Source organism: Trachymyrmex septentrionalis, unplaced genomic scaffold (assembly GCF_001594115.1).
Source record: "Trachymyrmex septentrionalis isolate Tsep2-gDNA-1 unplaced genomic scaffold, Tsep1.0 scaffold62, whole genome shotgun sequence".
Taxonomy (NCBI): domain Eukaryota; kingdom Metazoa; phylum Arthropoda; class Insecta; order Hymenoptera; family Formicidae; genus Trachymyrmex; species Trachymyrmex septentrionalis.
In genome coordinates, this window is record NW_017305800.1 from 404,358 (window position 1) to 417,470 (window position 13,113).

Genomic DNA, 13,113 nt, shown 5'->3' on the forward strand with positions numbered 1-13,113 from the left:
ATATATTACAGTTATATTTTTTAGTGGGAAATTACAACTAACAAGTACTATAATTTAGAGTTTGTTGGGATATATTGTTATATTAAAAAATATATGCATTATTAATTTGATTTTATTCGGTAAAGCATAAAAATGAAATATTCTCTTTTTTAATAATATCTTTATATTTTCTTTTTCCTCTCGTTCTCTCTTTCTTTCTTTGTATAACTTCAATTCCTTTAAAACCCGTTTTTTTTTTCAAAAATTTACTATAAGCTCTGTCCAGTTATTTTCTTAACCTTCGTGATTTACATGAGTTTTACGCAGAAAAATGCAGACTGCGTGAACACAATTTAGGCCTGCGTATATTGAGACGAATGTATCACACATGTAATATTTTATATTGGTTACCAATGCATATGTACATGTAAATTTAACAAAAAAAAAACCGTTAGATTTAGTATAGCAGTAAGATGTTTTTTTATTCCATTGGTAACATATTCGCATGTTTTGCATTTTTTTAAATTAATATGTTACTCTATACGATGACTGTCCCTGACATCTGTAGCCCAAAGTTCCTACAGGTACATACAACATATATATATATATATGTATATGTATAAATATATATATTTTTCCCAATTATAAAACAAACCAAAATAAAGTTTTTAATCGTATTCTCTGCATTTTATTATACTTTCAATAATAAAATCACACATTTTCAGTGCCTAGTGTGTCATTTTGCATAAATTATTTTATGTTTACGCTAAGATCAAAACAGCATATACTTGGAAGAGAAAGCGCGTCAGCAATTTTAAAAATCATTTTTTACTTTTTATTTATCTCTTAAATTATAAATATAAAAATAAGATTAATATTTATAGTTTAAAAATTGTCTTACGTAATGTCTTCAGATGTACGTCAATACGACTTTGTGAGATTGGAAAAAGATTTTTACATTTAAATGATATTAATGTCGTAATTAATAATATTTTACATGTCTAACATTTAAGACATGACATTTAAAAAATTTAATAGTAATATTACATTCAAAATACAGGAACGATTAAAAGATTTAACAATGAAACATTTTTCAAAATATTGTTGGTAAACATTGATAAAGTAGGGCGCCTATATATCGGTTTATTTATGGCATTACAGGCACACCTGGCACAGTCGATAGAGCTGGGCATAACTTGCAACAATAACATAACCTCGATGTAGTTGGTTTTATGGTGTGCCTTATAAACGCATTTTACATTTTTTTGCCGATCATGACGAATCAATCATTAACGACATATATATTGCGCTAATTATTGAAGAGCGTCTGCAGGAAGTCTCGAAAATTACGATGTCCATTCCACTTTTACACGTTAGGCGGTCATTGACGACCGCCGCAAGGTCCAAACGGCGTGTCGTCGTCACCGGGATAGGAACTGTGTGCCCCTTGGGAGTCGGGACACGAAACGCTTGGGAGGCTCTTATCGACTCTAAATGCGGAATTACGCGACTTTCCGAACCAGATTACGACAAGCTACCGTGCAAAGTAGGTGAGCAAATTTTGACAGTACTATTGCCAATTTATGTTGAAGTTTGTTTACATACAATTATTCTATATGTAAACAAGATTTATTGAGTACCTGATTATTCTAGTACCTAATATTATAACTGTTGCTCAAAATTATATTGCACGCAATAATTATATAACAATTGGCATTTATTAGCTGCATTGGTGCCGAAAGGAAACTCTTCTCATGAGCTCAACATTGATTCCTACTTTACAAAGAGTGAGCTACGCACAATGTGCTCTGCCACCGCATATGCGTTGATAGCTACAGAGGAGGCACTAACGGATGCAAACTGGAAACCAACCGATGAAACCGATAAACGTGACACTGGAGTCTCGGTAGGAATTGGCATGATAGACCTAGTGGATGTGTGCATGACGTACGAAGCTCTGAAAAAGGGATACAGCAAAATCAGTCCATTCTTTGTGCCAAGAATATTGCCGAACATGGCTGCTGGTCAGATCAGTATAAAGTACGGTTTCCGTGGACCCAATCATTCAGTATCGACTGCATGTGCGACGGGTGCGCATGCTATTGGTAAATAAAGAGCGAAAACAACAGACTCTGAGTGTAGCGATTATGTAATTTTTTTAAATAAGACAATTTAAGAAGCCAGAAAGAGCTAACGCGGATATTAGTGCGCAATACGGATTTATTATAATAACACTTACATAATCAACAAATGTAATTCGCAATATTTTGTTAACATTATATTTATTATACTAACAGCACTAAGGAAGACTAACAATATTGATCGTAAAGTTTACGAATTATATTTGTTGAATATGTAAATGTCATTGTAATAAATCCGTATTGCACTAATATCTGCATTGGTTCTTTTGGATTTTTAAAATATCGTTTTATTATTTGATTTATTCTCGGAGCCAGCTTTCTTAAACATACCTTAATTTTTAATTGTTACATAATTTTTTCTTATGGTCAAAACATGAGAAGTAAAAAATTTCTCCATTATCTTCAATGATAATTTTTATGTTTCCGCTTTAGGGAAAAAAATATATGATCGCTATCCTAATTAACGCTCTTTTCATATCTGAGAAACCATCGTAATGAATCATCTTCCAGGTGATGCATTTCGCTTTATCCGTGGTGGTGAGACGAGTGTGATGGTATGTGGCGGTGCCGAGGCATGTATCAGTCCACTAGCTATAGCTGCGTTTTGCCGGTTACGCGCATTGAGCACGTCGAAGAACGATATACCACAGGAGGCATCACGGCCCTTCGATCGTAACCGCGATGGTTTCGTTATGGGTGAAGGCGCCGCGATACTAGTTCTAGAGGAGCTAAATCACGCGCTTGCTCGGAACGCGTCTATCTACGCGGAGGTGCTAGGCTACGGTCTGTCTGGCGACGCATCACACATAACAGCACCTAGCGAGGATGGCACCGGTGCGCTGCTGGCAATGGATCGGACATTGAAGGACGCCGGCATCGAGACCTCGGAAGTGACGCACGTAAACGCGCACGCCACATCCACGCCGCTGGGTGATGCGATCGAGGTGAAGGCGATCGAGTCACTGATGGGTGAACACAGCAAAAACGTAACGATAACGAGCACGAAAGGGGCACATGGTCATTTGCTAGGTGCTGCCGGCAACTTGGAAGCCGCCTTCACAATCTTGGCGATTAAGGAGGGCATCATACCGCCTACGTTGAATCTGCACAGCTTAAATATGAAGACAGATTTGAGATTCGCATCGCATACGAAAATGAAATGGAACACGACGACGCGTCGAACGGCCCTGAAAAACGCGTTTGGCTTCGGTGGAACGAACGCATGCTTATGCTTCACACAGTATGTCAACTAAGTTCAAGAGGGAATGTGTATTCTATCTCTTTAGTGAAAGAATATCATAATCACTCTTTGAAATACTTACAAAAGGATTTTAATAATAAACTTTGAAAGATGAAGATTTCTAAAGATAGTGAAGAACAAAAATTATTATTTTAAAAATGAAAAAAGTTACATTATTTTGCAATCTTCATTAGCTTGGAAAAGATACAGCATGTGTCTCCATAAGGATGTGAACGTCTAAGAGTAAAAAAAAAAGATGTCAATTATCGGGTCAAATCTAATTTGAAGTTACAAGTATAATTACTAGTTTCTTGAAATATTCAAGAATAAACATATAAAATCTTAAAAAGATGATCTATAGACTCTTGATATTTCTGTTCAATTGATAAAAAAGGAGGCATTGCTCCTGTAAATATGTACTGATATGTAAATATATATAAAAAATCTAAGAGAAGCAAATTCGGTGACGAATTGAATTTTATACAACTAATTACCAGTAGATAGCGGCTTAAATATTTTTAATAACTTTGATGCAACATACAATATATATGTGTACGATTTTACGACATAATAATTCTTTTTATATAGAATATTTTTACAGTGCGTGTAATAGAAGTTACACAGAGAGGATATACATCGGAATAATAAAATATATGTATATATATTATAATGGAATGCAACATTGATTTTAATATTAGGATTCCGACAAAATTATATCGCATCTCTTTTTGTTACAACATTGACACGAATTCACCATAGTCATAGCGCCGCGTAAACAGTCTTGAAAATAAAGATTTTCAAGAAAATACAATACTTTTCAAATCACTGAAAAACTTGTCTTTAACAACTTGCATTTACTGCGGAATCAGATCTGCCATATTTTCACGGCCAAGGCATGTTCGTTCAAAATATCTACTTATTTGCTTAAATTGCAAAGAACTATACAATCAATTTCGAGATATACATCAATATACATCAATTCAAGTTGATCCGTATACTAATTTTATGGTATCTCAATTTATGTGTGTGTTTCTGTACTTTTCGCAAAATCGACGTTATTGTTTAACATCAGATATGAAACTATTCAATCTCCCAGTATTTTTTATTTTTCAGATGCAATTTTTTGCACGTAGAGATAAATAGTATTGTATAATGTTTTTGGCTTCTTAATTACATATATTCAGCATTTTATTCACATCAGGTCGACTTCGAATGATAACAGTTTCTCCAAAATACATCTATTACATTCGTGTCTCACTACTGACAGTAAATCAAAGTAAAAAAAAAAAGAAGAAAAAGATGGAGATATATTACCATAGGTAGTAGGAATTCTTAATGAAGAATGCTAAGTGGTTTCTGATGGCTGCACAACATAGCAAAACGTTCTCTAAGTATTTGCCGGAGTTGTCGCCGCTTCTCCGTGAGTTGACGTACTCTCGACTTAAATTCTAATACTTCCTCCACTGGAATATAACTCTCCTTTTCGTCGTCGTCAGAAAAACAGGAATCCTAAACAGTTGCCACCGAAATTAAGCTTCTTTATAGAGAAAACGAATCCTTAAATATTTAGATTATCATATCTTAAATTTACCTTCAACATTTGTGTAAGTGTTGGACCTTTCTTTTGCAATAAAGAGATGCTAGAATTGGAATGATTAAATTTATCGTGACAAGTCCCTTCGTGATCACACCATTCATCATTACAAGCTACTTCAGAACCTTCCGGTGTGCTAGGAAGAGAAGAACTACTAATATTATGTTCGGAAGAGTATCCGCAATCTTGAGACGATTGTTCGCTTGAGGTGTGGTTTTTTCTTTCGGACATTTCGAAACGTTTCTTCATTACCATCCACGTAGTATATTTATTTTCACTTGGCTCCGTTATCCACGCATCTACCAGCTCGTTAGTCATGGAATCTTTACAATTGTCGTCATAACGCCACTGATTCTCATCAATTTTCTCACCCTCCTTAACGTGAGAAAAAAATGAAAAAACAAAAACGTTTTATTTTAGAAAATTTAATACATCTATGACAGCAATACGAAATTGACACTTGTAGTTACCTTACACGACTCGCAAACATCGGATGAATCCTCCTGAGATAATTGTTTACAAGGTGTACTATTTTGCTTCGATTGACTTGTATTAAGATTTTTCTTTGTTTCAGAAGTGATCTTTTTAACTTTCTGTGAACCCTTTTTCACAGGGAATGCTAATTCTGTCTTACTTTGCGATTGTGATATACTATGTGTTTTTGGCTTCTTTAAACAATCTGGACATTTACACGTCGGCGGACCTTTGTTTTTTGGATCTAGGACCTGCAACTAATGCAAAAGGAAGCGATAGTATACAGAGGCGCACATATGTATGTAAAATTCAGTAAGTCTCGTTATTTACTTTATGCCGATTGATGTTCTGCGTCGTCGGCTTTGATTCTACACAGGTACAGGGGGAGTCACTTTGTGATCTTTCGTTTGAACACTACGATAAAGTATACAACTTAGCCACACTCGCCGGTAAATACATAAATTTAGTGTCATACTTAAATAAGTATGACCTGTGAGAAATTAAGAATAAATTTTTAAAAAATCAAGTCTTGCACACAAGTTTAAACATACATCACGGGAGTTCTCCTTTTCCTCTATTTCGTTGCGACGTCCCTTCTTCTTCTTACGTTTAAGACGTAATTTTTCACGTTTGTGTTGTTTCGCTAGTTCTTCCTTTGCAACTTGCTTGTAGAATAATTCCAATTGAGAGATACCTTGTTTCTTTTCAATCGCCGACTAAATAAATCAAAATATTATAGAATAATCTGTTATAAATATAGAATTTTCTAATATCATGTAGAGGATATTATTATACAAGATCTTGTTACCTGAAAGTTTCTGGACAATGCATCCACTGCAACAGCAGCTAATACTTTGCACACAGTTTCTTCCTCCTTCATTCGTCGATGTATTTTGTGTAGTCGGTCTGCGATACATATACCTAAGCACGTAAGTACTTCTTCTTGAGCAATTTCCAGCGTTTTCGCGTGGCGCTCTCTGAAATTCGGAAACATCTCTTATTACTCCTCCTTCCACTAAACATTACCAGAGAATGTATTTTTGAAAATCTGTACCTTCCCATAAGTGCCCATGGTTGTGCGCGACCAAGGAGAGTGGTCATATATTCTGTGATGGGTGGCAAATGAACGTGATGGTCGCGGTAGCAACGCTTAATTCCAGAATATAAAACTGCTACGTAACCTTTTTCTTTTATAGGTTCGGGTTCTCGGGTCAGGAGAGACGACGCCAATAGCACCTTGTTGCGACACTCGGCGCAAAATCTGATCACCAAAATCATTTAGTTATAAAACCATTATGGATAATCTATGTGAAATTACATACCTATGTTTACGCAAATAAGTATCTAAAGCTTCATCAAGCGTATCGGTCTCTATTAAAGTCAATTCCTGCCGACATGGTAGCTCCATGCAATCCCATACTTCTCTCCAAGAATTCCATATAGGTGGCAACCGTTGAATTTCCAGAGTATGCAGTACACATCGTTGAGACTTTCTATTTCTTTGTTGTTTTTCCATTAAATTATTTAACCTAGTGCTGCAGAGACGTAAATAGTAAATGTAAATAACTCTTCCACAAATGTGTCTGAACTGAGATTCTTGCGATCATTTGCATACCTGTGTCCATGTAACAATGTACAGAGCTGCTGAGGCGATTTTAAAATGTCGTCTTTTATAGAAAGCACACCATCGGGAGTGATAACTAGAGGATCTAATGCAGGATGTCCTGACTTCATCAGATCGGTGAATAATCTTTCAACACTGAACACAGAATATTTCACTATTATTTATACTCATTTTGCACCAATCAGAACTTTAACCTTTATATATAATTGAGTCATTCGTGTCTCACATATTTCTTTGGAAAACTAAGCACATCAAGTAATTAGTTATACAATATTTATATATACAATTTTTTAAAATACACAACCTTATAAATATTTTGTAAAGATGTTAAAGTATATTTAAGAATCGCTGATGTCATGAAGAAACCATTAATCTTGAAAACATTTTTATTATATCTTTTTGATCTTTAAACTCTCATTTATCTATATCTTTATAATCAAAACTAACAATAAAGATTAAAAACTAAAAATTAGTATTACATTGATTATTATTTAAAGTATGTTAATATACTTTGATAGATGTTGAAAAATGGACTCACGACAACAGTTAAGGATTATTTGTACATTTGTTAAAGTAACGAAAATTAACCTAGGACATGAATTATCCATTATGTGTGTAAAGAAGAAGAATTGGAAAATTATTGTATGCACTAAGGATGTAATCTTGGTTCAATTTATTCTTCACCTTTTTCTAATTCTTAGAACTAAAAAAAGATAGAGTAAGTTAAAATTAAAATTAATCTGTCTTAGTGGGAACGAGTATTAATAGTGATGTATTAATAATGATATATAATTATGATGTAAAAGTACAAGGTGTATCACTGCGAATAATAGTAATAGCAGTACTGGAAACAATCAATCAAATTTTAGCCTCTACGCACTTTTCTTGCATATAATAGTTATAGCACATTGGAATAGTCAATCAAATTTTGGCCTAAAATTCACTCTGTTATTATGCATCTTCGGAAATGGTACACCTTGTCTTCTTACATCATGAATACAATAGCTACAATATGCATCATTCTAATAAAAAGTTATTTTCAATTAAATCTCTTTTAATAAAAGAGATAATTACCTTCTTCGGCAGCCGACACATGGTTCTGCAGCGCTCAAGATTTCAACTATCTTCTTGCAAGTAACTGCAAAAGATGTTTTGATTTCTTCCATTGTGAGTAATGCAAATTTCTTTGTAAACTCATCCAGTTGTTTACCGTTGATCAAGGGATTATCACAGATAGCTCCCAAACCAGTTATATCCATAATCATCTAAAAAAACACAGACAAATTAATCTCAGAGGAAATTGCAGATCGACTAACAAATCACATTCGAATCGATGACAATTAGAAACGGCAAAGTAAAGTTCTTGCTCGACACGTTCTGGCTTGGCTAATATTCTCTCCAACGCGACATAAAGAAAATAATCTGCAATAACGTTATCTATCTTATGCAAAGGATTGATGATTGAATTAAGTACAGAGAGATCGCCTACAGGAATACAACGCAGGTGTGAGAAAGATAATAATCGTCGAGTTATACTCGTTCTGACAAGTTCGCAGTCGGCAACGACGTATATGGCTCGCTCGACGTTCTGACAACGTACGATCGCAGATTAATCGTGACAAAAGAATTGCAGATTCTTCAGAATCGCGACCTAACATTCTTGTTTCTTTTTTTTCTCCCCCACCTTTCTGACACCTGGCTGTAATGTGTTTTCAGTTAAAGGCCTCCTGTACAGATCGTGAACGATAATCCGTAAAGCGATATCGCTGCCGTGCTCCAGGAGTCGCGCCGGTTGACGGTCAGAGAAATTGGCGTCGCGGGCGCGGGCGTGCGCGCGCGCTCACCGTCAGGTTCTCGTCGACGATCAGCGGCATTTGCTTGCTGGCCAGCTTCACCGGCTCGTCGTCTCGCCAAACATTGATCAGCCTCGCCATTGTCCGCCTTTCCGTTCGAGGTCGTTTGATTCCGAGGTGTACCACGGATTTTCTCGCAATTTCTCGCAATTTCTCGCAATTTCTCGTCGGATCTCCCAAGGCGTTCGCCCGCTCGCTCGCCGGCCCGCTACCTTCCTGCGAATTAGGGATCTGATTGACGCGACCTATGTGCACGCGACGTGACGAGCGGCTACGGGACGGCTCTGTCCACTTCCTCGCTGAGCAACAAGACGGTCACGAAGGAACGCGACGCAAACAAAGTGACGGTTTTCTACCTAAGTATATCACGCACCACGTCTGCCATTTGCAACGTACGGAGTCGCCGTCTATCGCTTCTCTACTTCCGCTCCGCGTGCACCGTCCCTCCCTCCGCTGGTGACGATGTCAACGCGCCACCGTCTAGCGTTCGCTAGCGTTGCATCGCGCGCTTTCGCAAGTCTTGTTCTCGCTTTTTCCTAATCCTTATTTTTTTTAATCACGGCTCGGCATCACCTCCTTGTAAATGCGATTCCCAAAATCTCGTAAAACTTACGGAAAGACTCTCTCAAGGATCAAGGAATCATTAATGAACGTTCCGAATTTTAATGAACGCGTAAATGAGAGGGGGATTCTTCTGGATACATTTCGTATCGATCCGAAAGATTTTCCACAGACTTTAATAAAATGCGTCACAGCGATCAAATCTTCTCATACGCACAGGTCTCCCATTTCAAGCGGCAAATATGAATCTGTTATATACGAATATAATTAGATCTGTCCTTTCCATTTGAACTCCTTGCATGGTTCTGTGCCCTTTTTCTCTCTATGTTGAAAAAAAAAAGAGAAAAACATGAACCATGTATGATATTTAGCTAAAAAGAACAGGTCTATTTTTAACATGCAGATATTTTAATTCCGTTAATTTTATATAACAATAATGTATCAGTATTATTAACTAAAATTATAATATTTATCATACATTTTTTAATGTACAATTATTAGTTTTATTTTATATCTATAATATACACAAAAGTGTTTATTAAACATTGTTGCTTATATTAAATAAATTACATTAAAATAATATATGTAGCTCCTATTTCAAGAGTTTTATAAATAATTCTTCAATTCTTATTTAAAGAAATGCAGGAACATTTTTATCGTAATTAAGAATATCAAATTAATAATAATCATATCGACTTACAACAATAATTTTATCTTTTTCTTCATAATTTCTATAAATTTAAAATGCATTCAAAAATTTCGATAGTTCGACATTGAACCACTGATGTCATCCATTGCTAAAGTTTCCAAGTCATTGATTCGTATATATTAATTCATCTACACTTCACGATTACACACTTGAAAGACTAGATGATCGTAAAGAATAGTCTAAGGATATACAAGCAGCAATAAGTACAAAGGAAGCAGATTTTTCCACCTTCCGACAACCAGCGCTGATAAGCGTGGAGGAAGACACAATAAACACGTGTTAAAGCAGAAAACTTGACGTTAGTTGTCGGAAAGCAAAAAAATCTGTTTCCTTTGTGCTCGTATCCTAAGCGCTTGCTGGAACGCAGTCCCTCTCCTTGCTCCAAAAGTGTTCGAGATTTGTGTAGACCTTCGGCACGGCGGGATTGTAATGCAATGCCTCACATATGCGACAATAGTGCCTGGAGACGCTGCCGAAGTAGCCGTGCTCGTTGATCACCCGATAATAATTGCGCCACACATGGTATTTAAAGTAACGCTCATCGTCGCGGTCCAGATACCTGATGTAGTCAGCGAGCGCGTTCGCGTCCGCGAAATCGTCCACGTGGAGGAAGGAGTGCGGTGGCAACAATCGCAGACAGTCCTGCCGTGACGCTCCCATTATTATCGGAACCGCGAATTTGCGGTACGCGTTCCAAAACACCTTCTCCGTCAAATACTCTCGGCAGTTGGAGTTCTCAAACGACAGATAGAATTTATATGACTCCAAAGCGGCGCAGTCCTTGTCGAAATGACCAGGACAAATGGTTTTGTTGCCATCTAGGCATTTTCCGATGATGTCCAGATCACCGTGAAGCGATGACTTGAGTGCCTTCACGTAGGACCATCGTCCGTTACGACCACTGCAATTGCTGCCCATTATGGCGACCAGTTTGGTCTTGGAAGTTCTCACAATAGTGTTCCAATGTTTGGCCGGAAAGTTTTCGGAGATTTGTATTGTTCTTCCATAGGGAACCGGCACATCGCTGTCCATTCGGTATGACATGGACCAGTTGAACAGACCATTGTAGTTCGACAGTCTTTGAGGACTGTATAAAAACGTGTGGAAGGGTGATTCATCTGTCAAGAAGATCCATCGTTGATTCGTCTGGCTTCTCGCCGGTAATTCAGATGGATTCCTCGTGAAGTGTAAATGAAATAGTACGGCGTCTGCTCGATGCAGATCCTTTTCATTGTAACTTAACATGCAATTCTGCGCTGAACATTGATCCCATGGTGAAAACCTAAAATATATGATTTTGTAAATCTCTGTTAATGATTACTGTGAAAATAAAGGCGACTTCAACCAAACTCCGATTAATTTATCCCGATTGGCAGAATTTCTTGAGACAAAATTTCTAGTATACAGTTCGTTGTTCTTATTCTTTTTTCGATATATTAAACATAATTCTATTAATTTAATAGTTTTATTCGTATCTATTACTTAATAGTGCTGATTAAACGAATTGGAGTTTGATTGAAGTCACTTTGCCCGTTTCTACCAATGTAGTTTAATGTAAATCTTGATTCAACTTCATTTTTTCTGGTTTTAAGAATGAGAAAAACCTGAAAAGCAAGTTGAACTGAAATTAATGTTAATCTCTATTAATAGAAAGAGATATAAGTCGCGTGATCGCATTTTACTGATTACTATCTTTTTAGTCGAAGGCTGATATAATTTCTTATCAATCTAGAACGAATTTTTGTTGACTTGGAACAAAAAGTTTCAGCTTTAAGAATCTGTTTCGAATTGCGGTACAATGATTTTTAACGAAGTTATCAAAGGAGTAATCAAAGTTAACATATTTCTTTTTTTTAATTCGCGATAAGACTCATCGCGATTACTCAATGACAAAAAATCTTAGGAACATTAAAAAAAAATGATTTTGTAAAGTAAACTTTAAGGTTTCACATTAGAAAGTTGTAAACTAACTAGTTGAAACTATTTGCTAGTTTTTTGGGACGTGACAGACCCACAAAATGAAAAGAAAATTTCCCATTTTCTAATCTAGTTCATTGTTTCCTGTATGTAAAAATTACTAAACAGAAACTCAAAAAACGTAATAAACTTTGGAAAATAGAGAAAACCCTTTAGAGAGAAATAGAGAAACACCTTTTCTTAAAATTTAAATTTCGTTCATTTTTAACTTAGTTACTATAATTGTTTAAATTTTGAGCTACAAATTTTCGTTCTAATTCAATATTTTCGTAAAATGAATTTCAAGTTAAATGTGTTGTTGTATGAATAACAAATCTGATAAATTACTAAGATAAACCTACTAATAGGATAAAAATTAATTATACAATTTTTAATCGATTAGTTTCAAATCTTTATAACTATCTCAAAAATTATTGTTCGAAACAACAAATTCCACCCTCGGCTTGTATTACTTTGAATATCGTTGTTTAGAGTTATTTTTGTTAAAAAAGACAGAGAATTAAAAATTGTCTAACTTGATGGATGTAAAATGTCTAATGTGTCTGCGTTCCAGAAATTGCCCATGCTTCCAAATCAGGATCAAATAAGTTTTATTGGTGGCGTTCGACTGAGGGGGTGAACTCCCTTCCGGCGCCAATAACCATTTTCCGAGAGGAGATATACTCTCTACCTGAAGAAAACACGCTATAACAGTTATCCAAGTGTTTCCTAATATAATAAATAGATATTAAGTGTGAATAAATAATAATTGCTAATAAATGTTTTATCGACATTTCGCATTAGTGGCAAACAAACGTTAGTCCTTCTTATACGATTCTATACCGAAGTAGATTACTACGTAATACTCCTTGATATAGTTTTAGCATAATTTTTTTAAAATTTAAGATAACACCCAAGAGTGTATGTGTGTGTGTGTGTGTGTGTGTGTGTGTGTGTGTGTGTGTGTGTGTGTGTGTGTGTG

The 13,113-nt window shown here is 35.8% G+C and overlaps 3 protein-coding genes across 17 annotated transcripts in view; 1 reads left to right on the forward strand and 2 right to left on the reverse strand.

Moving 5' to 3' along the window:
- Window positions 1-1,175: 1,175 nt before the first annotated feature.
- LOC108752945 (3-oxoacyl-[acyl-carrier-protein] synthase, mitochondrial) lies at window positions 1,176-3,527 on the forward strand. 2 transcript variants are annotated; one of them, XM_018494198.1, is made up of 3 exons: window positions 1,176-1,529; window positions 1,704-2,084; window positions 2,631-3,527. In XM_018494198.1, exons 1-3 carry the CDS (start codon window positions 1,331-1,333, stop codon window positions 3,371-3,373), a joined length of 1,323 nt encoding a protein of 440 aa, XP_018349700.1. In that variant the 5' UTR covers window positions 1,176-1,330; the 3' UTR covers window positions 3,374-3,527. The 2 variants fall into 2 exon arrangements, with proteins under 2 accessions (XP_018349700.1, XP_018349701.1); XM_018494199.1 differs by having other exon boundaries at window positions 1,385-1,525.
- A 26-nt stretch (window positions 3,528-3,553) lies between these two features.
- On the reverse strand, window positions 3,554-9,334 carry LOC108752944 (gametogenetin-binding protein 2-like). 3 transcript variants are annotated; one of them, XM_018494196.1, is made up of 12 exons: window positions 8,897-9,334; window positions 8,127-8,317; window positions 7,044-7,187; window positions 6,751-6,963; window positions 6,483-6,689; window positions 6,237-6,405; window positions 5,980-6,144; window positions 5,759-5,842; window positions 5,425-5,685; window positions 4,952-5,329; window positions 4,675-4,869; window positions 3,554-3,597 (listed from the first exon to the last, which is right to left on the reverse strand). In XM_018494196.1, the coding sequence occupies exons 1-11, from the start codon at window positions 8,984-8,986 to the stop codon at window positions 4,693-4,695; spliced, it is 2,079 nt and encodes a 692-aa protein (XP_018349698.1). In that variant the 5' UTR covers window positions 8,987-9,334; the 3' UTR covers window positions 3,554-3,597; window positions 4,675-4,692. The 3 variants fall into 3 exon arrangements, with proteins under 3 accessions (XP_018349698.1, XP_018349697.1, XP_018349699.1); XM_018494195.1 differs by having other exon boundaries at window positions 3,590-4,869; XM_018494197.1 differs by having other exon boundaries at window positions 3,590-4,869; window positions 8,737-8,976.
- An 853-nt stretch (window positions 9,335-10,187) lies between these two features.
- Window positions 10,188-13,113, reverse strand: part of LOC108752749 (alpha-(1,3)-fucosyltransferase 7-like) — a 6,497-nt gene continuing 3,571 nt past the window's right edge. For all 12 annotated transcript variants that reach the window (XM_018493810.1, XM_018493809.1, XM_018493808.1 and 9 more), the window contains exons 3-4: window positions 12,668-12,822; window positions 10,188-11,457 (exon numbers count right to left, since the gene is read on the reverse strand). In XM_018493810.1, coding sequence (XP_018349312.1) covers window positions 10,521-11,457; window positions 12,668-12,822 — 1,092 coding nt within the window. In that variant the 3' untranslated portion in view covers window positions 10,188-10,520. The remainder of the gene's footprint in view (window positions 11,458-12,667; window positions 12,823-13,113) is intronic.

What these genes read in the sequence shown, in the direction of transcription:
- LOC108752945 (XM_018494198.1), top strand. Translation starts at nt 1,331, where the DNA reads ATGTCCATTCCACTTTTACACGTTAGGCGGTCATTGACGACCGCCGCA. An exon ending in CAAGCTACCGTGCAAAGTAG is followed by an intron (nt 1,530 to 1,703) that starts GTGAGCAAATTT and finishes GGCATTTATTAG; the next exon opens with CTGCATTGGTGCCGAAAGGA. An exon ending in GACGGGTGCGCATGCTATTG is followed by an intron (nt 2,085 to 2,630) that starts GTAAATAAAGAG and finishes ATCATCTTCCAG; the next exon opens with GTGATGCATTTCGCTTTATC.
- LOC108752944 (XM_018494196.1), bottom strand. Translation starts at nt 8,986, where the DNA reads ATGGCGAGGCTGATCAATGTTTGGCGAGACGACGAGCCGGTGAAGCTG. An exon ending in ACTTATTTGCGTAAACATAG is followed by an intron (nt 6,690 to 6,750) that starts GTATGTAATTTC and finishes TTTGGTGATCAG; the next exon opens with ATTTTGCGCCGAGTGTCGCA. An exon ending in CCATGGGCACTTATGGGAAG is followed by an intron (nt 6,406 to 6,482) that starts GTACAGATTTTC and finishes TCCGAATTTCAG; the next exon opens with AGAGCGCCACGCGAAAACGC.